The 26,852-nt window shown below is 36.6% G+C and overlaps 1 protein-coding gene across 1 annotated transcript in view; it reads right to left on the bottom strand.

Annotated features, from left to right (window-relative positions):
- Window positions 1-23,527, bottom strand: part of AGPAT5 (1-acylglycerol-3-phosphate O-acyltransferase 5) — a 38,822-nt gene extending 15,295 nt beyond the window's left edge. The window contains exons 1-6 of the mRNA XM_009999263.1: window positions 23,513-23,527; window positions 20,553-20,622; window positions 20,211-20,326; window positions 16,087-16,176; window positions 8,845-8,935; window positions 276-437 (exon numbers count right to left, since the gene is read on the bottom strand). Coding sequence (XP_009997565.1) covers window positions 276-437; window positions 8,845-8,935; window positions 16,087-16,176; window positions 20,211-20,326; window positions 20,553-20,622; window positions 23,513-23,527 — 544 coding nt within the window. The remainder of the gene's footprint in view (window positions 1-275; window positions 438-8,844; window positions 8,936-16,086; window positions 16,177-20,210; window positions 20,327-20,552; window positions 20,623-23,512) is intronic.
- Window positions 23,528-26,852: the final 3,325 nt, after the last annotated feature.

Below are 26,852 nucleotides of genomic sequence, written 5' to 3'. Positions count from 1 at the left end.
CACAGCACAGCACAGGGTAAGAGAGAAAATTTACAGTGACACCAAAACCCAGTGCTAGAAGGAACAGGAAGGTAGCACTTGTATGCAGAATCTCACTATAGAAATATTCTCTGCATGCAACAGAGAAGGGAAGGAGATGGCAGGAATGTCACAGGTAACTACTGTAAAGCCTGATGAACAATGCCCTGCCAAGGTATGGTGAGATGGCTGAAGAACTGTGGAGCATTTACACAGAACCTGAAATTTGCTCTGTGTATTAACAAATATCAACTCACCTGTCATAGATGGTGCCAGTTTTCTTTGCCCTTTCTGGTCCACAGTACCTTCATAAGCTACAGTCACATCATAGACTGCATCCAGATAGTCTTTCATTGTGTCAATGGCTACATGAGTTGCTTTCACGCGTGGTGTCAGCACGTGCTTTAGTATAGCAAGTCCTAGACAGGGAAAAAAATAAATTACAGTGTTTGAAAGTAAACTAGACTACACTCACAAGAAGAGTATCATGCAGAGGAACTTCAGCACCCCTCCCCTCAAAATCATAAAATGTTTCTTTTTAATCTCAATTCTCAGTTGACAGAGGGTGTGTGCACACTGCATATGCTCTGCTAAACACATGCAGAAGATGAAACTGCAACCCTGAAGGATACTAAAGACAAAACGTCTGCTCAATGCAAGATTCCTTTTCACAGCTCCGTTTTACACTTAGAAGTGTTGTTGGTTTTAATGTGGCTCATAAGCAATGAAGCAGCATTTCTCTTTTCTGTTTATATTTGTCCCACTGAGGTAAAAGAAGAAATTAAAAAAGGGGGGGGGAAATGAACTGAGAAATACTAAATCCACAGGATATCACCTGGTAGGTGATCTGGTAGGTGAGCCATAAGGACAGATATTAAACACACCTAATGGTCATTACTTCCAAAGGACAAACAAATTTGTCAACATACTGAACCCTAATACTGCCCCATGTTGACAAAAAGTGGTTGCCTTGAACTACATATGCTTTAAACAGGATGCTACATTTCTCCAAAGCTACGATGCCACCAGACATTTAAATAGGTTATATTTTCTACTACAGATTCTATCTTTCCCTGCTTTTGCTTTTTCCTCCTAATGAGATATCCAGGCCAAAACAGAGATTGGTAAGTCAAATACACAACAACATAAAGTTAAGAGAAGCACTTCATATCCATGTTTGCTTCAGCTGAACACCTCTACCCTAGAGCATATTTAAAAACATAAAAATACACTGGGCTCAAACTTCAGTCCATTTCCCGAATTTTTCATACACAATGACTTTCAAAATAAGAACAACAAAGAAAAACCAAAAAGCTCAAAGCTTTCATGACCTAAACATAGCATTTTTTCTCTTACTTGAAAAGTGCTTCTAGGAAAAAAAAGCATATTACATACATTTTTTCACTATTTTGCTAGAAAATGTGTTTCTTTCTCAGAATAAAATTGCAGCTATTCCTTTCTAGCCTTATTTTTCATTGGCTTACTCTTCAGTACTTTTTAAAGTAACCATCCATTGCTGCTATTGGTTCCTGATAGATTAAGCATAAATTTTTCTAAACCAAAATATCACTGTATTGCTTTTGATATCTAGTTACAAAAGTAATTCAAAAGATATTGTATTATGTCCTGATTTTGCTTTGAACTTGTTGGGGAAAGCATAATTTGATCTAAAATTATGAAAATATCAGCTGAACCCTGTAAGATAATGTTTTTTTCTAAACTGCTCTAACCTTCTTACAATATAAAATTTCAGTAGAAATAATTATATTTATTTCTTAATATTTGCTAAGAATCTCCTTGTCTGAACACAGAAATAAAAGGTTATTTACTAGGACTGCTGAAGTCATTGTTCTCAGATGTACTGGCAATAGTGATAATTGTGAATGCAAAATATTATATGGATAATACAAATATTTTGAAGCATAACATGATGGTAGTGTTTTCTTAGCTTGTGAACTGCTACATCAAACAGCTAACTATGTTATGTTTCCAAATGTTTACTCTGCAAATGAAGCACTGAATATTATAGTGTTGTATCAGCAATGACATTACTATAGACATTCCACTCAACACAACTCTTCTTGATCCAAATTCCCAAATATATTCTAAAAACACTGTCATTCCTTTCTGGCCCAACTCATCTTTCCCTTAACAAAACTATTATTGTGGGGAAGAAAAGGAAAAAACAGGCTTCAGTGATAACTAAATACTCTAGACAAAATAATTTAGTTCTCTAAGACTATTTGGTGCTCAGTTTATTGAATCCATGAACATTTTGGTGAAGAAGATGTGCAGTGACAATCTGTGAGGTGCAACTGTAGAATAAGTCCCTCCTACTGCATGTGATACCAGTGAACTCTTGAAGGTTTAAGCACAAAATGAGTATGCCTCTAATTAAAATAAATTAAGAAACCCCATAATCCATTATTCAGAAACACTCTAATGTATGACAAACATGCAGCAACAACAGTTGCACATCCTTTTAGAGAATCTGTTTTATAAAAAACATTAACCACACATTCTTGCAATTACTTGATGCTCTTTGCTAAAATCAACATAACAGAATTTAAACCCAAGTAGTTACAGTGTAGTTACCTTGGCAAGCTGCCTGCATCCAATTCACAAAACACAGTGTTTAAACTGTTTTTAATGTTGTGCAATATTAAGTTAGAACTCTCTGTCAAAGTATTTAAGGTCATGAGATTTTATTTTAAATGCCAAAGAAAATGAACTAGTTGTTTAATATGTAATATTCTACCTCAAAATGTGATAGCTTTGCTCTTTTAAGTTGGCTAACATTTAAATGATAAACAGACGTTAGAAAAAATGAAAATAATGTGAAAATCTGAAGAAATTTGGTGACCAATGGTACTATCCGTTTACTAGACTGCAGTAAGATGCAAATTACTTCAGAAAGTCTGGAAGAAAATAGAACTAAATAAACTAAGGTTTTAGTTCAGGAAGTTCAAAGGCCCAAATCATTAATGTCTATTAGAATTGAACTTTTCATCTAAACACAAAAGAACAAAAAAAACACCAACCAAAACATAATTTATCTAATCTCTAAGAGTGAAGTCACATACATGTAATAACTGAGCACCACTCTATGGACAAGCTCTCTACCACTCTTCCCTTCATCCAGGCCAAAAACTCACAGTGCTGTTCGGTGCAGGCAGGCCACCTACATTTTCAGATTTGGACTCCATTAGCTGTATTTGTATTCCTGACATGCACACACCACATTGTTGAATGAAAACAATAAAAACAAGCTCTACATTATAACACTCTATGTGTATTACACCTGTATTACCTCATTCATCAACAAAAGTTATATGGTCACTGAGAGTGGATGTCAAAATTAGTTTCAGGTTACATCCCCCTATAAAACCACGTTACTTGATAGTAATATAAAAACTGAAAGCAGAGTGGAAAACAATTGATTTAAATACCAATTATATCTACCTTTCCTTATTTTTCCTTTTTTGTGTGTATGTGTGTGCAGGAGTGATATTAGACTGAAAGGTTTGCAGTCCCAAGCAGTGTTTCCATCAGCTTTCAGGAATGTTTTTTTTTTCAAAGCCTTCCTTATTGAATCTAGAGACCAGAGTTAGACTTATAAAATGACATATGGTGGGAGAGCTCATCCGTTTGTGCACTAGTATTCCATCAACTTACACAAATAGGACTCAGCTGATGACAGTATTAAAAACTTACATGCTCCTGAAAAAATGTTTTCAGTTACCATGAACTGAATGAAGCACAAGAAATGCAAGGAATCCCCTCAAGAATAGTAAGTAGTAGCTTCTTGCTTTCCCATACTTCATTTCCTAAGGATGCCTTTCAGTAACAGAAATCCTTTCCTCATCCTAATAGTATGTTTCTCAAACACTACTTAGGGTCCTCCTCCCATTCTTTTTAAAAACTAAATTCTTATATCTCACTGTGAACTTCTACATCATTTACTTATGTGAAAGTGTGTGTGGGGAAAAAAAAAAGTCACCAAAAGTGATTTTATTTAGAGACACTTCCAAATAACATTTATGGATATTAAATACTTCAGATTTGTTTAAAATACAATCTAAAACCAATGCCAAGGTCTAGAAGGGAAACATTTTCCATTAGCTCAGTTGAAATACCTCTTTTTTACATGACCTGTAAAAGCCATTTTGAGATAAGCATATCCTGCATGCACAAACATCTTAGCACAAAGCATGATAGCAGTCAAGATAAACTTAGCATTAAAAAACATTTACAACTTTTCTGCATAAAAACAAGGGAGATGATAAATGAATACCTGAAATGTTTGCTTGATTAAATGACCTTCGTTAGAAATTAAACATCATAAAAAATTCCATAAATGCCTTTCACCAGGGAAGATTGTTTTGTCTTCATTCAGCAAAAGCAAGGCAAGTTAAATTTAGCAAGCATCTTACCCCTTTCTGTTTGACTTTGTAAAGCTAGCAACATTAGGAGTAGGAGGATTTTGGATTATCCCTATTTAATTTTTAATTTTAAAAATTACACCTGAGAAATTTGTGGTTGTCTGGACCATTACAGAGGTCTGACTACTAGAAAATTATAAGAAATCTACACACATATATTTTGAAAACATAAAAATGGAACAAATTTTACACCAGAAGTTGGTAAAAAAAAAAATATAAAAAAATTTAGTTTGTGGATTTTATAGAAATTTTATTCTGTAGTCCAGTACCATTAAAAAGACCAAGCCTTTAAAGATTTACAGTGTGAAATAAATGCATAACATAAAAATTACCACTTCTAACATTTTTACAAGATTGGAGTCCAAACTCTATGAAAATATGAGAGCCATCTACGTATTAGAACTCCCTGGACTCAGCAACTCAAGCCCACTGACTCATGAGGAAGAATTGCTGCACTTTTAAGATGACTAAGCCAATAGAATGGAGTCTAAAAGGGGTCACCAGTGTGTAAATCTACTGAAAGAATGCATTATATTTTGTAGATGAGAATCACCTTAGTCAACAATTCCCATCCTATGGAAATCCAAACTGAACTCTAAGCTAAGAATGTGAATCCTGGCTAAGAATGTGATCCGATTGGAATTTTCTACCACTTGTAAACATAGAATAAAAAAATCTTCACATTCTGAGGGCACTAACATTCCCTATAGATGCCAACGTTCTCAGTTCATCAGCATAAAAGCAGTGTTCCTGGAAGTAAGTAACCTTCTGTATCTCATTGAATACAATTGTGGACAGAATTTACAATAGAGTTTAAATTAATGAGAACAGAGTTGTGCTGTGTCAAATCTATCAATACTGAAGGCTGATATATATATGTAAGGTTCCAACATGAAATCCATTAATATTAAATGACCTTATTTTATCAATTTTACCTCTAGATGCTTATGGCATTCTTAGGTTTTACATACCCAAAACTTGGCAGTACATTCAACTTGAACTTGGCAAGGCAGTTAATGACAAATTCCAAAGACCAGTCCATGGATTTAATTTTTACTGTATAATATCCTTTATTTCTTTCTAAAAATAGTGAGTACAGTCTCACTCCTTCCCTAGAAGTTTCTCTGTGCTTTATAGCCTTCAGTCTTAACTTACTTGTATCCAGATCTACTGCATTTACTCTGTGTGTTTGATTTGCCTGTATTTCAGAAAGAGGAAAATCATTTGCTCTTGCTAGGAGTCAAGATTTTGTGTAGAACCTAAGTTCTATTTTTAAAAATTGTCTGTCTCAAAGGGTGACCTGAATCACCTTTAAATTATTTTGCTTTTTGATAGCCTTCTATCCTATTCATAGACAGACAGGATTTATTTATATATTCATATCAATCAGGAAATACATAATGTAAAAATATTCCTTTGTATGTTAACTGATGACTTTTTTTTTTTTTTTAATAATTTAAATTATTTTAAACATAATTTATTTAAATATTTGGTCCAAAACTGGTCTCTTCTTAAAAAGAACATCAAGATATGAGATGTAAATCATCAGCTGGTCACACAAAGATCAGGTGATTAAGTTCAGCCCAATAACTATGTTTAGACTGATGAACCTTCCTAGAGGAGAATCCAGCCCCATGGTGAATAAAAGTGAGCACAAACCCCACAAAACCTCTTTGTATTTCCTCTCTGCAAAACTACTAAAACAGATACATACACCCATTATCAAAAACAGCATTTCAGACAGCATGATAAACATGAGTTCTGCATGTACTAGAAGAATATCTCTGTTATCTTCGGTTACAATACCCTTGGTCTTAACATCAGTTTAAAATTTAATTCTTTGTAATTAAACTAGTTTTTCAAATATTACACTTGTACTAAAGTTGTCAAAAATGTAGGAAAAAAAAATTATAAAGCTTACATTTCAAGGTATAAAACAAACAAAAAATTCCCCTACGTGTCCCTGAAGTCAACACTGAAGCACTGTGCTCTGTAAAAAATACACTAAGACAAAAAGACCAGATTATCCGACTTCTTTACATCCCCACGAGGAATGAAGTGCAAATTTTAAACTAGAAGTTACATCCTCATTCCTCTGACTGGCAGAACTACTGGGCTTCACTACCTTTCCTGAAATCGCAGGAAATAAGAAGCCTTTGGGATCTTGTAGACAAGCACACAATTGTGTGTTTTTAGTTCAGCTGGACAGTGTCGCAGAACAGCCCTGGCAGGCTCCAGAGGAGCGGGGCCAGTGCTCACCCTCCCTGTGACCGCCTGGCCAGGCCCCTGGTCACGGCTCCCAGCCCCAGCCAGGACGGCGGTGGCACTGGGGCTGGAAGCCACAAGCTGGGGCCAGCCGTGCTGCACAGCAGTGTGGCAGGACCCTGGAGAGTCACTGTCATCTCCTGCCAGTGGCCATGTGGAGTCCCCTGTCCTCCCAGCTCCTGGATGTAAGTGCCTCTTGGCTCTCAGCCAGCAGAACGTTTTGGTGGGCAGCAGTCAGTGTCAGCCACCCTGCTCCTCGGCATGCCTGTGGGAGGGATGCTCTAGTTCAAGCAAGCGTCACTCTTTGCACGAATGTGCAGGGGAGTGGGGTCCCATGCAGACTGCTTCCCACTCTCTCCATATAAAAAGTTGAGGAAAGGCCAATAACAAAAGAGTGTCGCAACAGGGAAAAACAGATCAACAAGATTCTGCACTAGAATAGGAGATGCTTCGGTGGCACTGGGGCTGAAAGCCACAAGCTGGGGCCAGCCGTGCTGCACAGCAGTGTGGCAGGACCCTGGAGAGTCACTGTCATCTCCTGCCAGTGGCCATGTGGAGTCCCCTGTCCTCCCAGCTCCTGGATGTAAGTGCCTCTTGGCTCTCAGCCAGCAGAACGTTTTGGTGGGCAGCAGTCAGTGTCAGCCACCCTGCTCCTCGGCATGCCTGTGGGAGGGATGCTCTAGTTCAAGCAAGCGTCACTCTTTGCACGAATGTGCAGGGGAGTGGGGTCCCATGCAGACTGCTTCCCACTCTCTCCATATAAAAAGTTGAGGAAAGGCCAATAACAAAAGAGTGTCGCAACAGGGAAAAACAGATCAACAAGATTCTGCACTAGAATAGGAGATGCTTCCTGTTTAACAAATATTTGGTCTTGTGAGTATTTAAAAGGAGTATGTAACCCTTACAAAATAAAAGCAGACCAATACTGGAGAGAAAAGCACCAGAAGAAATTAGCAGGTGCTCTGATAACACAAAAGCAGTTTTTTACTATTCTGCAGACTGTAGAGATGTCATTAAGAAGCTTATTAAAATAATAAGAGCCTTTCTTTTCCTCTGAAAAAAGAGAAGAGATAAAAAAACAAATCCTATCAAACACTCCCTCTAAACACTCAAAGAACTGCCAATCTAAATGAAATATTTGACTTTCATTTCCGACAGGAAACTTAAGCCATGAATAAATACATTATGACTTAAGGTCTCCTGCTCATACACGCAAACAAATTCTATTCTTCGCAACAAGAAGAAAAGCATGTATCCTTTTGGACAACAGCTAACAATACTTAATAGCTTGATGGTATCAACAGGCTGATTCACAGACTTGTGAATTCATTTCAGTGTGTCACAGAAATGAATTTACCAGACCTATTTGTTACTCTTTGTTTACTTTCAGAGTGAATTATTTTACTTTCGGTCAACAGGAAAAAACAAAAGCAGGAAACGTGTTCATCGAACTGTTAGACCTAAAAGTTTACGTGTATTGTGCACCTGATGAGAAAAATGAAAAAGCTTGGGACCCCTAGATGTTTTGCAAGCCTTTCCAAAGATGAAGTACTTTCATCTGTGGTTACAGAGATGACACCGACAATCAAAGTCTCTATGGAATAAAGTTTAACTAAGTAAGAGTGAGACTGGAAAGTGAACGAGGAACAAAATCAAAAAGCCATGGTAGCACTAATAGTAATTAAAAATCAAGTGATGGAAGACTTTTAAGGCATAACAACCTCTATGTAAAGTATTTTTTATATCAAGTAACAACTGTAATAGGAGTTATAAAGCCATTTTACATATAAGAATGCCCAGACCCAGTGCAGGGAATTCTTATGTCCCTGAAGGAGAAAGAAAAGTGTCCATAAATACACAGACAGAAACTAAAGAGAGATTTATTGAGAATTAATACTCTTCCATCGTGTGCAATGCATTAAATGTCTGTATATAAGTTATTCTTATTTTCACTCTGTGGTAAGATAAGCACAGGCTTATGCTGTTCTAACCCTTATGTATTAATCATGCAGGCTTAATAGTTCAGTTAAGGAGAGATCATCTTCATACCGTATAACAATTTCATACAACGTAGGTTAACACTGTAACAAAAGAATGATTTTGAAACTTTTTTGCTTACCTTCCTTTTCAGCAAATGATTGACTATCTGCAATGACTTTTGGTATTTCTGGATTGTAACGAGTCCCCTCTGGAAAAATAACTAAATACATCTGTGGGATTAAAAAGAAACAAAACAGGCAAATTCATATAATGAATGTAAGCCAATTCCTTTTACAGAAATTGTCATCACTTGATACATCCATACTGTATTTATTTCAAACCATCAATTACTGTAAGGATTCAAAGAAAATTAGAATACTTGAGCTAAAATTTCTTAGCACTAAGAAACTTACTGTTCGATGTCCAAAAAAATTTTATTTGAATGGATACCATAGGAAGTTGCCCAGATGATTTAGGAAGGGAGATGGCACACACACATCAACAAAACTGAGCAAGTCAGGACCAGCTGATATCAATAAGACCATTGGTTTTGCCACATAGAATAAGAGGAGATTTTGAAAAGACAGGAAAATGTCACAGTTGATCTAAATTCCATTTTTTACTTTAATACTGATCTTGCACAAGCCTTTCCTTGTACTGAAATATACATTTAATTTCATTCATAATCAGAAATACTATTAATTGAAATTATGATAGATCAGCTACTTTATGTGCTTTTATGTATCTCACTGTATTAGATATTAAATATATTATGAACTTAAACTCATAGGTTAGCGTCATTTGAACTTTATAGTCACACTCCTCTAAGCACGCGTGTCTTCAAGGTTAGATTTTCCCGTGTAAATGAGGTTGCTTGCATATTCAGTAACAACTGTGTCTGACTTCTTGTTATATAGGTAAAAATTACCTAAGTATCTGCCTATCTGAGTGTGAAATTATACACCCAAATAAAAGCAGTCAAATTTGATTAATTTTCCATTTGCTTTTGAAACAGAGGTTTCCATCTCTCTTTTACCTGTGTCTTGCATAATCCCCTACACACAGAGTTGATGCAAAACATCACTTAAGCAGTGAAAATTTCGCATGGGAGGGTTAATCTGCAGAGGAAAAGGCTACAGCCACAAACGGTAACTAGTGTGGAGTTGCACATGATACATTTGCAGTAATATCCTGCCTACTGTGCCTAGACTCACAATTCGTTATCTTTGCAGAAAGGAATCTGAAGAAATATTTGAAAGAAAACGAGATAAAGGATTTACAGAACAGTGCAAGGAGGATTACCAGTGAGTACAGGAAGACACTGGCAAGTGGGAGTGCACATCATGAAAAGAGTCAAAGTTAAATAAAAACTGAGAAAGAGACACAGGAATATAACTTGTGCTTTTGACCCTCAAAACATCAGCGTGCTGGTATTTGCACATGATTGCAGAACAGCTCAAGAAAATGCAGAAAGACAGGTCTCAGCAAGAAAACTCTTCTCCAGAATCACTCCACGGTGATCAAGGTTGAAAGATGTGCTGAAATGCAAAGGATGGAAGAAATTTAGGAACTGTGCCAACCAGTGAAGGCAGAAGGAGCTCAAGAAAGAGAAGTTAGTATGTACCATAGAAGCTAGCATGGAAAAAAAAAAAAAAGAAAATAACCAAGAATGGCAAAAACTGTGTGAGTAGAGTGGAGTAAAGAGAGCTAGAGCAAAGGCTGAATGCTCAGCTCTAAAGGGTAATATAGTGGCTGTAACAGGCAATAACTGAGAGCAAAGCAAGTGAAGCACGAAGTACAGGAATACCTTTCTTGGTACTGAGATCAGCACTTAAAAGCATTCAGTAACATTATCAGTCTTCAGAGCAGATAATCAGCTACTAAAAGCTGATTATAAAACAGAGAATAGTATCTACTTACTCCAATCTTATGTGTGCAATAGAAAGCAGGGGCTGAAATTATACTTTAATTATTCTTGTAAACCTCTACAACATAAGCAGCCAAACAGGTTTGTTGACCAAAATCTGAATCTATCTGAATCGAAAGCATATCAGTAAGACAAAGAAGTGGCTTTTGCTTTTCAGCTGTAAATTCAGCATGTATGAACTTAGTACGGAGCTCGACTACTCTACCCAAGTGAAATTAATGAATGTAAATAGATGTCCTACTTCTACTCATGTACAGTCCTGTACAAGACAAAGAAGTTCTGACACTGCAATTCAGCCTACCAAATCAACTTGTATGACTGGCTTTTCTCTTCTCCCACCACAGGCAGTAGAAGCTAAATCCTTAAGCACGTTTTCCAAAGATTATAAGAAATACAAATCTCTAAGATGTTAATAACTGAATAAGCTCCCCTGAACTTGGATTAAGAATTGTTTTAATTGCTTCGAACACTAGGTGCAGCTGAAGAATTTTTTCATACAGCATTTTTCCTTTAGGGCAATTAGCTACACACTTCATCACAGTGACTGCAAAATACAGGGCTTCAAAATGACATAGAAAATTCCATGTTACCACAGTCCCTGATTCACTGATACACCAACTTTAATCAAACCAGAGTATGTCCCTATTTTTAGATATGTGGTATTTTCTTGCCTGTTTCTGTGTAATGGGTGGGTGACAATATACCTGCTGTCTCTCATCAATTTTAAAGCTTCAAGGAGCGGATCAGGATTCATTTAGTAGAATCCTATTGACTGTTGCTGGAGCCAGAAAACAGGCAGGGACTACCTGCAGAGTCCCCAGCGTAATGTCAGTGGACTTGTCACAATCCACAAATGAAATGAATGGATGATTAACTGTTTTCACCCAAGTATCAACTCTGCTCATCTCCTCAGTGCTGTCAATGTCTCCCAGGCAAAAAGAAATAGCAAGAGCACTGAGAGGGGCCATGCTTACGGAGGGGAGAGTAGGGCAGAGGAGAAAGTCCTTGAGGTAAATCAGAGTATCAGAAAAGAAGCAGGTACAGGTGGAGCAGTGGAAAGGGGCACAAGGCAACACGAGTCCCTTGAGTACAGAACAAAGCTAGTCCAGATACCATAAACATAAACATAGAGCAAGAAGACATGATAAAACCTGATTGAGGACAGGGCTCTGGATAGTGTCCCAGAGACAGTAGCTGTAACTAGAAGAACACTGGGTGTCAGGATGTGGGAACTACTGGCTAAAAATATCTTGCATTTACTGTGATGTTCCTGCGTGGGTGCAATTAGATATTTTTATTTTCAAAGTTCAAAATCATATTAAGCAATGCATTTGCTTAGCTTTACTATTATTTTCATTATCACATCCTGAAAATTAGACAGATTCACATCCGCATCCATTTAGACCACTGCCTAAATGATATGCTTCTGGTGAACTGCATAAGAAACATCAGTGCTCAGATCAATAACTAGAAAATGAGACAGTATGAGAAAGCATACCTGGTATAATTTGGAACAAAATACAAAAGGTGACGTGAGGAAAGCAGGAAAGGACAACTGGGATTTACAAAGAAGTTGTCAGGGATTTTGTAAATTATTAACTATATGACAAAATAACTACAGTAAGTGTTATACCAGTTTTATTCATGTATTTGCTGCCTCCATCTACTGTTTGATTGGCACCGCTTCACATGACAGATTTATTCAGTGACTGAATGAATGACAAAAACAAAACACACAGTAACCAGCTAAATGTTGGATGTACAGGGTTAAACCCCCACATCTCAGAATGCAGATTTTCTATTCTTGATGCATGATAGAAAGAAATGTAAGTTACATTTTCAGTTATTAAACTGAACAGTTTGCTGTTCACAGGAGTTAACTTTCTTCCTAACACAAGCAGACAGAGCAAACCAAGTGCCGGCTACATATATTGTTACACTGAGAAACGCCTTTATCTTGTTACGGCTTACATTAAAATCAACATTCACACAAAAGTGTCCTTGAAATCCTGTGATAGCCTCTGCTCTCACAAGACCCAAGATTGCAATTCGTTAACAATGACCCAGATTTTATGGATTTTTAAAACAGAATAATATAATTTCATGAGAGTTTTGTCAACAAGAGGCCCAATGACGAACCATTTGAGTGTATGATTTAATGACAGTTTGAGAAGCAAACTAATTTCCAGAAATAAATAAGAATATTTATTATTTCAAGATCTCCACTAAGAAAACAGAAGAGAAACAGCATTTCAGGCTAGCATCAGTTGTATGTGTCTAATACTGCTGTGCTGCACCCGGGAAGACAGATAGACCAACTGCAACAAGCAGGGCAGGGAAAGGGGCTGTTTGAGGCAGGTAGGTGAAAGTCATAAGACAAGGTGAGCAAGGAGCATCATGCAGTCTACTATCCCTACACAAAATTAAGCATACCACATCACTAATCCAGTTCTACACTAAACATAAGAAGTGAAGAGGCAGTCTTATTTTTCCTGTTCATGTTCCACCACCAATTTACTTTTCATTAAACAAACAAGAAAAAGAACCACCACATGACATGAGGCAGTAAAACGACTAACAGCCTTGCTACTCTAATGAGAACAGAAGACTGGTTCTGCCTTCCTACACGTCTTCAGTTTCTTAATGGGAACAGGGATGGCTCCAGACAGACTGAACATTAATCATTTGGATTCTTTTGTTTAAACTGTATATGAAGAGAAATTGTAAATAGCGAAGTGACCCTTAACATGGATTCCTATCCATCTCCTCTCTATTGGCATATAATTCTTTCCTTAGCAGCTGAAAAATAAGCTTTTCTCTAACAATACATTAAAGAAAGATCTCCACCAACTCTGTGCAGAATGACCAAGCAACAACATCTGCTCAACAAATTAAGGAAAAGTCCACTCTGAGCTGGACCATCCAGTGTGTAAAGATTAATAAAATTTCAAGAGTAGCAACTTATTTTCTCATGAAGCTGATGAGTTTGGTGCGTACATGCTTTACTTTTTTTTAAAAGCATTATGGCTGCTTGTGAATGTCATGCTAAGTTACAGAACTGCAAAGTTTCTTCATAAGTAATGCAGCAAGCACAGAGGTTACAATTTTCTTCTCCCAGTAGCAATTGCAGGTTAAAGGGCATGTACAGCATCTACATTTAAGTTCTCAGATAAAGTAGATTACAGAAAATGTAGTCTTCCTTCAAATGACAACTCAATGGCCTGTGTCTTTTACCCCAGCAGATGCAAATGTATGTCTCAGTAAATAGGCTTTTGACAGCTTCAGTTTTCCAAAACCTGTCATTCCCTATATGGTTTGACTGAAACAGATTTAAAACAGAACGCATTTCTGTAGCAGTTGCACTTATTTCTCTTCTATACTGCTACCCTAGGCTATGGTATCACAGAAGCCCACTGAACTTCTAGACAGCCAAATTATACCAAAAACCAAATAAATCTAAGTGGTCCCAAAAATTCATTTGGCAATAGCTTAGATAGGTTAGGTATACGTTTTTTCAATCCACATACAACTAAGAAAAGAGGAAGATGAGTCCAGAAAAAAAAAAAAAAAAGCCTTCTGCATTTATTAATCACATGCAGACACCCACCCTAGAAAGCAGAACCCTCAGCAGATGTAGCTTTAAAGAAAAGCTTTATGCTTAAACCTCCCTGTACATTGCAATTGGGCTAAAATCACACATGAGCCTGTCCAGTCAATTTATAGCACTGCTGAAACACTGAACATCATTTGAAAGGTTCCAAAGACATGCAGAATTGGATGAGTTTCTAGGCATATCTTCTTAAGATTGCATTTTTAAAATTCCATGTTTCCATAAAGCAGACTCATTTACTGTACAACTCAAATCAAGACTCTCATCACAATCAAACCTTATTATTACAACAACCCCCTCCATTTTAGGGGATGCCGAGGGAAGCCAGAAAGCCAGACTCAACCAGAAGTACCTCATTGTCTAGCAGGAAATCCATGGGCCTGTGCAGGAAAACACCCTGCTAGGATACTTCATCCAGCTTAACTAAAGCAAACTTAGACCAACGTTCTGCAGGGGGAGCAACTGTTTAGGAGGCTGACTACAGACACGTTTCATACATCCTGCCATTTGACTTTGCTTATTCCATTACAGTGCAAATTTTATAGAAAGTAGAATCTTTGCAAATAACATAAAGAAAATAACCTGATGCAATTCAACCTCTTCACATCCCCAGGATCCTCTCTGGTAATGTAGGCACAAATTACCACTACTGAATATGATTATCTTCTCCATGTGGACATCATTAGATTAGACATTGGACAGCAGAAGCTTAGTTGCTGTCATATATTTCTGGCCTTTGTAATTTATATGCTAAAAACCGAAAATAGATCTCCTTTCTTATCTTAACTAAAAAAACTAACCCTGTTCATACTGAAACTTAGTTCAAGACAAAATAAGTTTGAGCACTGCCTTAAGCAGGGACTCTTTATTCATTTAAGCCTCTCAGTAAGCGTAAGGTCATTTTGCTTCTTCAGCACTGAGACATGCACAAACTTAAACACACTGTCTCCAAAAACTGAAAGAAAAATAAACCCCAAGACTATTATGAAGGTCAAAACAATGTATGCATTCCTTTTACCCAAGCCCCAGCTTATAAAAGGTTTGCCACTTAGTATTTGGAGTGGCAAGTCCTAATCACATCATTTTAAATAAAACGAAAGCACATAACTGTTCTATATCAAGGCTTGCTGAGTTGGTTTTCTTAAGTATAGCCAAAAAGGCAGAAAATATTTTAATGCACATTAAGTAATGGAAGTGAAGTACAGTGATTCTAACCACTGAGCCACAAACCATACAGGGAGTCATGAGAAAAGTCACTTGGCACTAACAATCGTTCTTCAAATAGAAAATTATCAAGAGTTTAGGTTTGGGGTTTTTTTTCTGTTTGGTTTTGGCTTTTTTTGTTTAGGTTGATTTTTTTCCCCTCTACTCAGTTCTAAGATGTCACTGCCATTAAAAATGATTGACCATTGGGATGACTAATTAAGATTTGGTAAGAATGGTTCTTGACTTTCAGAGATCAAACAACTGGTATTCTACAAATATACCAGTCTCTGACAAGCATACAGCAGTCATAGTATTGTCTCCTGAAACACAGATGATTTCTCAATGAAGGTACTACTGCTCATGTTCTAAAACTTAATCCAGATCCTCCATGCCCTCTACAGACAGAACCATGAAGTTCATATGATTCATAAAGGACTAGTCAAATTTTCGTAGGTTTAATTAGCGGTACTGTTCTAATCACAGAAACTAACTGTTTAAATGCAGAAAGAAAATAAATCCATTTCTCCAGTCTTGTAGTTTGTAGATACCAGGTATGCCTCATTCATCCAGTAAGTCTTTGTCATTAAAAAAAAATCAAACAAATGAGGAAAATGGGGGAAAGAAAAGTAAAATCTTACCGGAGTATCAGCTTTCACCTGGGCTCGCAACTTCTCTCTCATTTCTTTTTCATTGAATTTGGCACTTCTTTTTACATAGACTCCTCCATGCTAGCAGAGAAAAAAAATTTAAAAATTATTAAATATTTAAGTAGTTTAATGTAGAATAGTTGATAGAAGAACAAACAAGATGAAAGTGACAAGTCAGCTTTATGACTCATGCTGCAAATTGACCAAAAGATGTTTTCTCCTAAGATGAAAATACATTAAACTAATTCTACATTTGCATGTACTTAGATACACAAAATCTGTTTAATAAAAGATCAGATCTAAAAAAAGACTAAAACATAAGGTTACTTGAAGTGTCTTATTTAAAGGTGTTGAATAATTAACTGGAAGATGGCATTGGAACCAATTCCAGGGACCTGTCTATTCCCAAGAAGATTGACAAGCAGCTTAGCTTGTTTATATCAAGGTAAAATCACACAACTCAAGTTAGTCACATATAACTATTTTTAGGCCAATGTATTCAATTTTATGTGCCTGCTCTTACATAGCGACTAAAGCAAATACTGGAGTTAATAGTATTACACCTCTACATAAAAAAATTAAGAATAGCAAAAAAGTAACTAGCATAGGTCTTGAAAACTTCCATGCACTTTATTAGGGAATCAAACTTTTAATACAACCGAATTACACCAAGTCTTTAGAAGGCAAGCAATTTTATAAAAGTATTTTAACTGAAAACCATTATAAAAAGTTAAACCATTCCTGGAAAAGATAAATTTTATAATTTGATCCACACAATTGATCACAAAATCTTCAGTTAAAGGACTATAGCACACAAAGAATGAGCATTACAAACAAACAGAATTTGCCTCATCATTTCCCTCTTCTATCACTTTTTTCTATCTACAGTGTAGTTAACAAGCAGATGTAAAAAACATGATCCAAAATGAATGACTGACATAACGAATTCTGAAAATAATTTTTTTTTTAAAGTAGCTTCCAAATAAAACTTTTTTTTAAAGGTAGATTGTTTTCATGGGTTTTTTAACCGATTCCTTAACTTGATAATAATACTCTTCTCCATCTACCATGACAGCTGGTTTTATGATTTTTCAGATAATTTCTGTCCATTTAGGGTTTTACATGCTCTTAATTGAAAGGTGACAGTAAGATTAAAAGTACTAAGAGTTGAACCTCATTCAACTGTCTTATCTCAGGAAAAGGTAGAGTATATTATAGAAACAGGCATGGCAAGGTGTGTGCAGGCTATTATTTTATTTGCATGGCATGGACAGGAATAAAGTTTGAGGAGGCAGGAGGAGGTGGGCAGAAGAGACAGTTATGCGAAGTGTTTTCGGTCTCTGCTTTTCATGGTGTAGAGAGATGGCCATGCAGCTACTTAGCCAGGGGTATTTAACATGACTTTTAAGCTGGCCTTTAGCAGGCTGAAGCATTATTATCAGCCCCATCCCACGAGTAGTACACCTGTCTCGGATAGATAATGGCATGAACAGAAAAATGTTCCATCAGCTGTGCAGCAAACAGAGACACACTCCACATGTAAGGAAGTTTTTAAGATATGACACCGCTAAGGCGAAGTAAAAGTGTTATTCTGTACAGTGACACTCATCACAACAATGACTTTCAGTAAGGGTAAATTCAGTTTATTGTGTGAAACAGTGCATCTACTATACAAGATTTCCATGTAATTGGAAAGTCATCATTCTGTGTGAGCTCAGCTAGGTCAAGCTGTGATAGATGAGGTAAGGCTGGAATAAAAGTTTTCCCTTATTTATCGAATTACTAACCAACTGCAGTGAACTGGGAAAACAGCAAACCACTTTATTCCTGTGTAATTTGTCAGGCTGGAAAAATCAAGTTACTGTTGTTCAGTTTGCTTAGGGACCCCACCTCAGACTTTTTAATGCTCAGAAATAGATTTGTACTTCCCAAGTAAATACATAGACAGTCACTTAAGAACAGACAAGTTGTGTATTGCAAGATTGCCATTCATTGCATATAAACCAACTACATATGTATGTCAGCTCCCCTATGACACAGGCCTACAAAGCTACTGAGAGCCAAGAAGCCACACCAGCTAAATATTTGGCTAAAATTCAGTAACATCCAAAAGGGTGCATAAGCTGATGCTGAACAACAGAAAAGACAAATACATATTTCCTATGTTAAAAAGTCAAGCAAACTCTGGGATACAAAAATTTGTTATCAAAATTACATCTCAGCCTCATCAGGTGCTATAAGATGAACAGGAGCTAGCTGCATTTTGGTGGAGAAAACATGGTAAAAAAAAAATTAAATAATTCAGATCCACCCAGAAATAATAAAACCAGTTTTATGAAAAGAAATAGCTGTACCTAATAAATCAAACTGGGAATGTAAAAGGTTAATTTAGGTGGTTCTTTTCTTTTTTTGCTATTAGCTGCCTCCAAAGAAGAATGCTAGTTATGCAACTGTATATAGCTTGAATTCCCCAATTTGTATTGCATTTCCTTTTCCGTAAGAGATCAAATATACGAATGCTTTTCAAAACAGATTTCTGGAAGTACTGTTTTTAAGGTTATAATTTTTTTTCCGCTGTACTTTAAAAGCCCCTCTCTCAGTCAACAATGGATTATGTTTACAAATATACTTCCTTTGTGCCTGAATTTCGCTCTCCTGGACATCCAGATCACATTTATTTCCAAACAGGATGTTTACCTGAGGTAGGGAATATGAATTCCATGAGCATGGCGTAATTACGTGACTCTGGAAACTTTTAGTGGAGTGTAAGTGACATCACTGACAGAACATCAACAGGAAGGGCAGGAAGTGTTTTATGTTTTTGCACTGTTTGGTGTGATAAAAACAATAAAAATACCCATTAGCTTGCAGTGCAGTCCTGCTGCATCCCGTCTTGTTCATTTGAACACTCACGCACCACCACTGCTGGCAAGCTACCTTTCATTTGTGTCACTTAATTAAGCATATTTAAAAAGATATATATTATCACCCCTCACTAAATCTTGTCGCAGCTTTTATGTTTTAAGGAATCCAAAGCTGAACAGATTCTATTTAATATATATGTTTTGACTAAAAATGTAGGCCACATTCAGATTCATTTCCACAGGAACCTTCTTTTAACAGCCAATAAAGCAGTGAGGAAACTGAGCACTAGATATTCCAGATAGCAATAGTAATTTTCCAAAATCTTGAAAAAAATCACAAAAATTTCTGGACACCTAGTGATAGTGGATGGAATATATGTCCGTATTTTAATTAAAGCAAACTTAAATCACTACCAATGTAATGACTACAGGCAAGGACAAAGCAAAATATTTCCAGGCAGCAGACCAATCACTTTAGCAGAAGAAAAATTTAGAGAATCAGTCATTAGTGGGGACAACGTTAGTCAACAGAAAAGTCCATTTTCTCCCAATGGATACTCTCAGTGAGGTACGACAGGGTGTCACAGTTCGTACTTACTTAAGATACTGGGACAGCAAACCCACTAATAAAAGGAATAAGAGAAGCATCACGTAGGAAGAGAAGAAAGGAAAAGGTAGTTACAGGAATACTGTTAGATTTGGATTTACAGTGTTTTTGCTTAACTGAAGTCCAAAGCAAAACCACCAACACTTTCATGGAGGCTTGGATCTGCTTCCTCCACATTATATGAAGGTCCAATTTTCCTCTTTTGTATTATGCTAAAACCAAACAACTGAAAAATAAGTAAGTACACCACAGCAATGTCAATTTACCCCCAATTTCTAACATGATAAAAAACTCCATAAATATAAAAAATGTCTGCTTACACTTATTCCTAAGTGGGCTTTTGAATTTTAAAAAGAACAAAGTTCTAGAAAATTCTTTAATGCTTCTAACAGACTCTACAGTTTTAATTGTAGTAATAAACACCATCCATAAAAACTATTAATTTAGAAAAGTAAACAGATTGTTTAATGACTGTCTCTTAACTAATATATACATCTAACTCTGAGTGAAATCAGCTATTTTCATGTTCAAATAAACAAGTGACAGCTCAGACCTACATCCTCCCAGCACATATGATAAAGGGAAGGAAAGTGTATCTTGCATATTTGATCTAAAAACAGCAAGGGAAAAGTGAACAGGCTTACCTGTGAAAAATACCACCCATACAGTGGCAGCCATTTTAACCCATCTTTCAAGACATACCGGACATGCCCAAGAGCATTCTGCCTAATTGCCAGCATGTCTGCAACAATCCAATCAACTGCAAAGACAAAAGCCCAAAATGTTTAGTTAAAGTAGTTTTTAATTGCCACGGATGAAATTAAAAGTGCATGTTGTACACATAAATATCATTAAAGGCTTCTGAACTAGAAGTTCTTAACTGGAAGTTCTTGCTCTTTAGGGCAAGGCTGGAAAGACACAATAAAGACATAAGCAGATTTTTTTAAATCTATAAAAGTGCTGAGACAAACAAAAAAACCACAAACCTGTACACTGATGATTTGATAAATATATAACATTTTCTTTATTTTTTGGCAAATCCCCGTAGACTATTACCTAAAAAAATAAAAAAATGTAGTATTACTTTATTGTTTTCATTGAATGAATAGCACATTGCAACGATGCAATGTACTATGCAGTAATTAGCTATTTACTAAGAATACTACCAGCAATTTAGCACCATTAACACAAAAACACCCCATCACTGTGTCAGTATCCATCAATACAATTGACTTACCAACAAAGCAGTGAATATTAATTAATTAATGAGGGCTCAGGAAAGCTATCCTGTTCCTGTGTCTCAACCCTAGAAGTGGATCCATGCAAACTGACCTACATCCACAAGATTCCTACATTAATATAATTAAAGGTAAAGAGGAACCATAGCCATGTACAAAACCACCATTTAACTTTATACATCTAATAAATAAAACATGCTTCAGCCACACACTCATCCTTCAATCTAAAATGTTAAGTTTTCCTGAATTAGATCAAGAACAAAATTGCAACCATTTGCCATGATTGTAATGATCAAGAATGAACAAAAAAAGCAGGAAGTTGTGGGGTGTCTTTAAAACGGTTTTCAGCTTCCAGCTAGCAACTTTAGTTTAGTTTTTCTTCTGTTAAAGACACCTTTTAACCTTGTAGTTTTTTCCTGTGGAGGGTAACTGCCTACTAGTGAAATAATATTCTAACAGCATGACTACAAAGCAAGAAGCAGAAGTAGTAAAGTCAGTTTGTAAAATTGATTAGTTTAATTACTTTTCTTTCAAATAGAAAATGAAAATTTAATTAAACCATTTCAATTCTGAATTGAATGATTCATGCAGCCATTTAATTATCTTTAATAAATATTTTCATTTTCTAACAAAGCTTAGTTTTTCCAGCCAGTATATTCTAGGTAGCATTCCTTCCTTGCTCTCTCTGTACCAATGGCTGTACTTGTTTCTAGAAATTAGATGTGTTAAACATACACTCCAAATTTATTCCATTCACCAAAAAACTAAGTGCTGTTTGGAAGGTTTACCCATTTATTATCACCATTTCCCCAGTCTGGACCATCTGGGAATTTGATCAGGAAGACTTTACTAATATTCAGATCTTGATGAATGCAATTTAGTATGTTGAGTCTTGTATTGATCCTTACAGAAAGCCTTTACTAGCACCTCTGGAAAATCTGTCCACATCCCAGTTAACCTGTGATACTGGACAGGTAATACTTTGTGTGGTAAAACCAGGCAGTCCTTAAATCGCTCTTCCTTCTTTGCAAATGGAACCACACTCTTGATAAAATTTTGTTTTTCAAGTCAAGAACCAGACATTGGCAAACTGAGATATTCAGTAAATATGTGAACAAGAGATCATCCAGAATAAATAAAAGAGAGCATTACTTACTTGATTATTTTTTTTTAAAGACATGCACAATAAATGTTAGCTCAATATGACTTACAACAAGTCAGTTGACTAGTATACTCCAGTTTCCCAGAAATTCAAACAAGATTTTGAAAAGCTGTGCAAGTAATTATCTTATTGAAGTTCCAGGAGAATTTATAACCTTACTGCTGACACTCCAGATCCCACACTCTGTTTAATGCAAGGTCTGATCTTACAGTTCAGATGCAAAAATTCCACAAATAAAAAATAATCTTCCTACTCTCACTTACTGAGTTAAACCTTAATTGTCCAAGTTGTGCTTTTCCAGCAGTGTCCCACACCAGGTCCATAAACACTGTATTCTTTAATTTCAAGTTAAGACTTCACTATACATTTTCTAGCAAAGATTGTTTAAGAGGAAGGGAAAAGATCTTACACAGCCACTAAACCAGAAGGTCCTGAATGCTATCAGCTATTTTTTAAAATGTAAGAAAATGAGAACAAGAAGATAAAATCTGTCCTTGACACTGCAAGAGCTGCACTGCACAGGGTTTAAAAATATGTAACTTCAACTTGTAAAAACTGCCACTTTAATGTACAAAGTCAGAATCTCAGTGTAATCAGACCCACAATTCAAAGCATACACTTGTGACTAGTACATGAGTAAAAACAAATATAAAGGATCACTCCCTTAAAAAAGCATATATGACTGTGTAAGTTATTTGTATTATTTTTATTTCAATAATATTGGATCTTGCTCACTTTTTAATGCCAGAGGAACATCTGCTCATTGTTACTCTAAGCAATTTCCATGTGAAACATTAAGTTTTAGCATAACAGTCACATGCTTTTACATGTAATAGACCAAAATTTTTATTCATTATAAAACACAGCCATTCTGTGCTACAAAAATAAAAATAAAAAAATCTGCCTTTGCCCATTTTATAATCAAATCTCTTTAAACACAAAACCCAGGGTATTTTATTTCAAAGTAAAGGAAGGAGAAAATCTGGAAATGCTATTTCGTTTGCTCAGATGGCTCAGTCTAAGAGAAACCAACAGCTTGAACTGCAGCTTTATTCATTTCAGCACTGCCCATTTCAGTAATCTCAAGAAATGGTTCATACAGCTCATGAAGGGCCAGCAAACAGCTATTGATGTGTTAGACATTTACAGCTAGGAACTGAGAGCTATGAACTTAAAATACAACTGTTACTACAGCCAGGTAAGAACAGCAACTTCCAACCTACATTCTCTAGAGGCTTCTGCATTCCACAGGAGACACCTGCTCCATGGGCAGCCACACAGGTCTCCTGAGAATGAAACATTTTTGCTTTATTGTTATGTTTCTGGATATTTTGTAGACCTCAAACAGAGGGCTAACAGTTAAGAGCTTTGAATCCTGCAGAATTGTTGCCATTTTCCCTCTGAAACGGTGTGTGAAGAATTCACCTGCTTGCAGATAAGCAGGGGAAGATTTCCCTCAGGGCAAGCCTTTACTTTCTGGCAATTTGATGCTTTTAGGTGAACGAGGATAACTGATGTGCATTACAGATGCAGAAGGAAACGATACATTACTCTTCTCCATCGTCTCCAAAAAACCTCCGACTCCCTGCTGTTGCTTGTAGCTAACTGCAAAACTCCCTGCTGCAGAGACCATCCAGCAGCAACTGGCTCCTTCTCAGTCTGCTAGTGCAGAACTGATGTTGGGACTGCAGTGCAGGCAAGCACCTCAGTGATCCACCCAGGACAGAATTGCAGAAGAAGTGCCCACAGCATACAAATATTCTACCTGTGTATCAGCTTGGAAGACTGAGAATGTAAATGTCCTGTCTGTCACAATGAAGTAAGTGAGAAGTCTATTAACTTGAATAGGTGCTGCTTCACAATGAAGTCAAGCAAAGAAAACAAGTTACAAGGAAAAGCAACACAGCAAGCCAAAGTAAGCAGAGATTTGCAGGAAAATATTTTAAATGCAGATTTACAGTCTAACATTGCAAACGTTACTTGGGTATGGAACAAAATGTTTGCTTTTAGCCATGTTTTGGTTGTTTCACAGCCCAGTTCACAATGACAGCTAAAAAGGTTACAGTCAATATGGGTCTTTCACATATGTTTACATCAGTGCTGTCAAACTCAATCCAGTCAGGCCTCAAATAAACTCAACTGGAAGAGAACAGATTCCCTTCTGTGGGAAGGCTGGTCCCCAGCTTCCCTGGATGCCATACACAAAGCTGTTCACACAATCAGTAGGCACACAACATACCTCAGAGTTTTGTGGTCAAAGCAAGCTCTGATTCACTGGCAGGAGGTGACAAGTTTTCCTGATGGGAGAATTTATTAATTCAGTGATTCAGGCTGCCCATTTCAGTAATCTCAAGAAATGGGAGTTCCTGGGTGACCTGGTGACACCAATTTCATCTTCTCCCGCAGCCTCTGCTTCCTTCAGTGTAACATTTTCAAGTATGGCTACTCTAATGTGGTAGGTCACGTAGCTATGTGAAACAGTCCTGCATGGCTGCCACACCTGAACAATGTGTAATTTGCACAGGGTTTCACAACAAGGTGGACAATCCCAATTGAGAGTTTTATTTCTTGCTTATGAAACCTCCATGTAGCAAAGCAGATTAAATAGATCAGTTAATCACATTCTAGCTACATAAGCTCAGTAAACAGGGTCATGACAAAAATAACACAGAAGTAGTCACACTATCAGAAGACATGCTTGCAGGTCAACTGGTGACCACATCAAGCTGCTAGCAAAGAGACTGCCTTACTATTATAACTAGATGCGGGTGATAATGGGAGCAGTTTAGGAGGTGACCTGCAAGCAGTTTTGGTATTTCTGCTTCAGTGGCAGTAAGACAACACAGATGGTTGTTCTTTGTAAAACTCTGGTCCGTTTCATCTGATGTCCTATCACATGTCTATCACTACACTTATTCTTAGTTCCTCAGACTTCTTAGCCCTTTCCCCTCTCCATTCAAAGAAACCAGGTGTGAAGTAAAGAATGATGTTCACTTCCTTACTGTTACTTCAACAAAACTGAGGTACACTGGGGCACTTTGTGGAGAAAGTGGAGCATTCTGATCAGGAAAAATGTCTGCTTCAAGCACAGGCAATAGCAACTGAAAAGAAGGATAAAAGTAGTAGGATAATAGCAAGAGAACATTCCTTCTCTCTCCCAGTGGAAGACAGGAGAAACAAAACATTCAAGACATCGACACTTCACTTAAAAACAACCATGCAAACTTCATATATCCAGCTCTGGACTCACAACATGCACTTCGCTTTGCTATCTTTTCCTGACTACTTTTGTAACTGAGACTGCATGATCCTTGGGACAAGTGTCATTGTCAGCTGGGTACAACAATATGAGTGCTTATTAATACAAATAGTATCCTAGGACGTATCTTATTTGTCTGTTACAAAGTCTGAATACAATTTTGGGGTGAAAGGGTGGAGTTTGCATCAACAAACCGCCAAAAGCAACTAACAGATACAGCTTCTGATGTCGATGTATATGACCACGCAAGCTGGCTTCTGCAGTATTGGTGAAGGCTTCTTATGGGAAGTTGTTTAAATTTTCTTAGTCTGAAAACCTGTCTGGTGACACAACCAGTCCTTTGAGCTTCTACAGAAAGTACCTCAGATCACAGAAACTATTTACACTGCTGGGCAAGATACAGGCTCAAGACCAGATACAAATGGAGAACTTGTACTTGGGGCTGACAAATGTACCAGGTTTTCATATATCTTACTGTAAGAATTTCAAATGTTTAATTTTCTTCAGAGAAGATAGCAAAGCACTTTTATTTGCATTTAACAGATACATGTTTATTTTGCTACAGCATAAGGAACATGTATAGGATAGAAGAAGGTACTTCCATGTTTTAGTTTTTAGTTGTTTTTTCTCTAGATCTGCAAAAAAGTTTTAAGCATAAGTTTCTAAAAATATCTTTGGATCTCATACTTTTTAGGTAACAATCATATTATTGCTTCACCTCATAATCTCTTTAATTAAAGATACTATCTGCTCAATCCATTGCACAAGTCAAGCCTGCTGCTCAGGATCAGCATCAAACCATAAAATTGCAATGCAATCCATTTTATTGAAGCTGCAAGTTCACTCTGCAGATATGTATTTTACTGGGATTCAGAAAACCACTGCTAAGAGCCTGAGCTCTGGGAATAATGAGAAGATTCCTATATGTAACTTAAAAAAAATAAATTAGATTGAACCAGAAAGCAGTGAATTTTTAAAAATACAGTTAATGCTACTTTATTTCCTTTTTGTAAGAAGAACATATGGATCATGCAGAATCATGCATATGAAGAACACATATGGATCATGCAGAAATGAATCATACCTTCTAGTATTAAGTATGAAGTCTGTACATTTTTGCTTTCATACTAGTTTTTGGTCTAAATTGACAAACTGTTAGGGACCTGAGTGGTTATGCTTCATCCAAAGGCACTGGCTACATGTAGGGAAATGTGTTTCTGATGCTGAATGTAAAGGCTTTACAGTTTTTTGGCTGACTTAAAGATACTTGACCCCTGAATTAAGGTAAAGTTCCTTCTGTAAGAATCAGAATCAATAAAATCTTAAAGGAAATGGAGTTACCTTCTGAGCTAATCAAAACATATATTCATATTTGCAATAAAATTGCTAATACCTATGTCACTAAAAATACAGTTCTAGAGTATTTTATTCTGTGTGTATTTGACTACTTTTATTTTTGCATAAAAGTGACTTACAAATGTTTAGTCTGTAAGAAATTAGTTGCCCAATTTTCTAGAGTTTTATAACACATTAAGTAATTTTCACTGCGGGCAGGCAGTCTGAAGAAAAATCTTGATAGTTTCACTGCTATCAGCGTATTAAAGAAAAACAAACAGCAAAAATGACT

This window comes from Chaetura pelagica, unplaced genomic scaffold (assembly GCF_000747805.2).
Source record: "Chaetura pelagica isolate M959 unplaced genomic scaffold, ChaPel_1.0 scaffold90, whole genome shotgun sequence".
Classification (NCBI taxonomy): domain Eukaryota; kingdom Metazoa; phylum Chordata; class Aves; order Apodiformes; family Apodidae; genus Chaetura; species Chaetura pelagica.
Note: the sequence above shows the minus strand (reverse complement) of the source record. Positions and strands in the feature narration are given on the sequence as shown.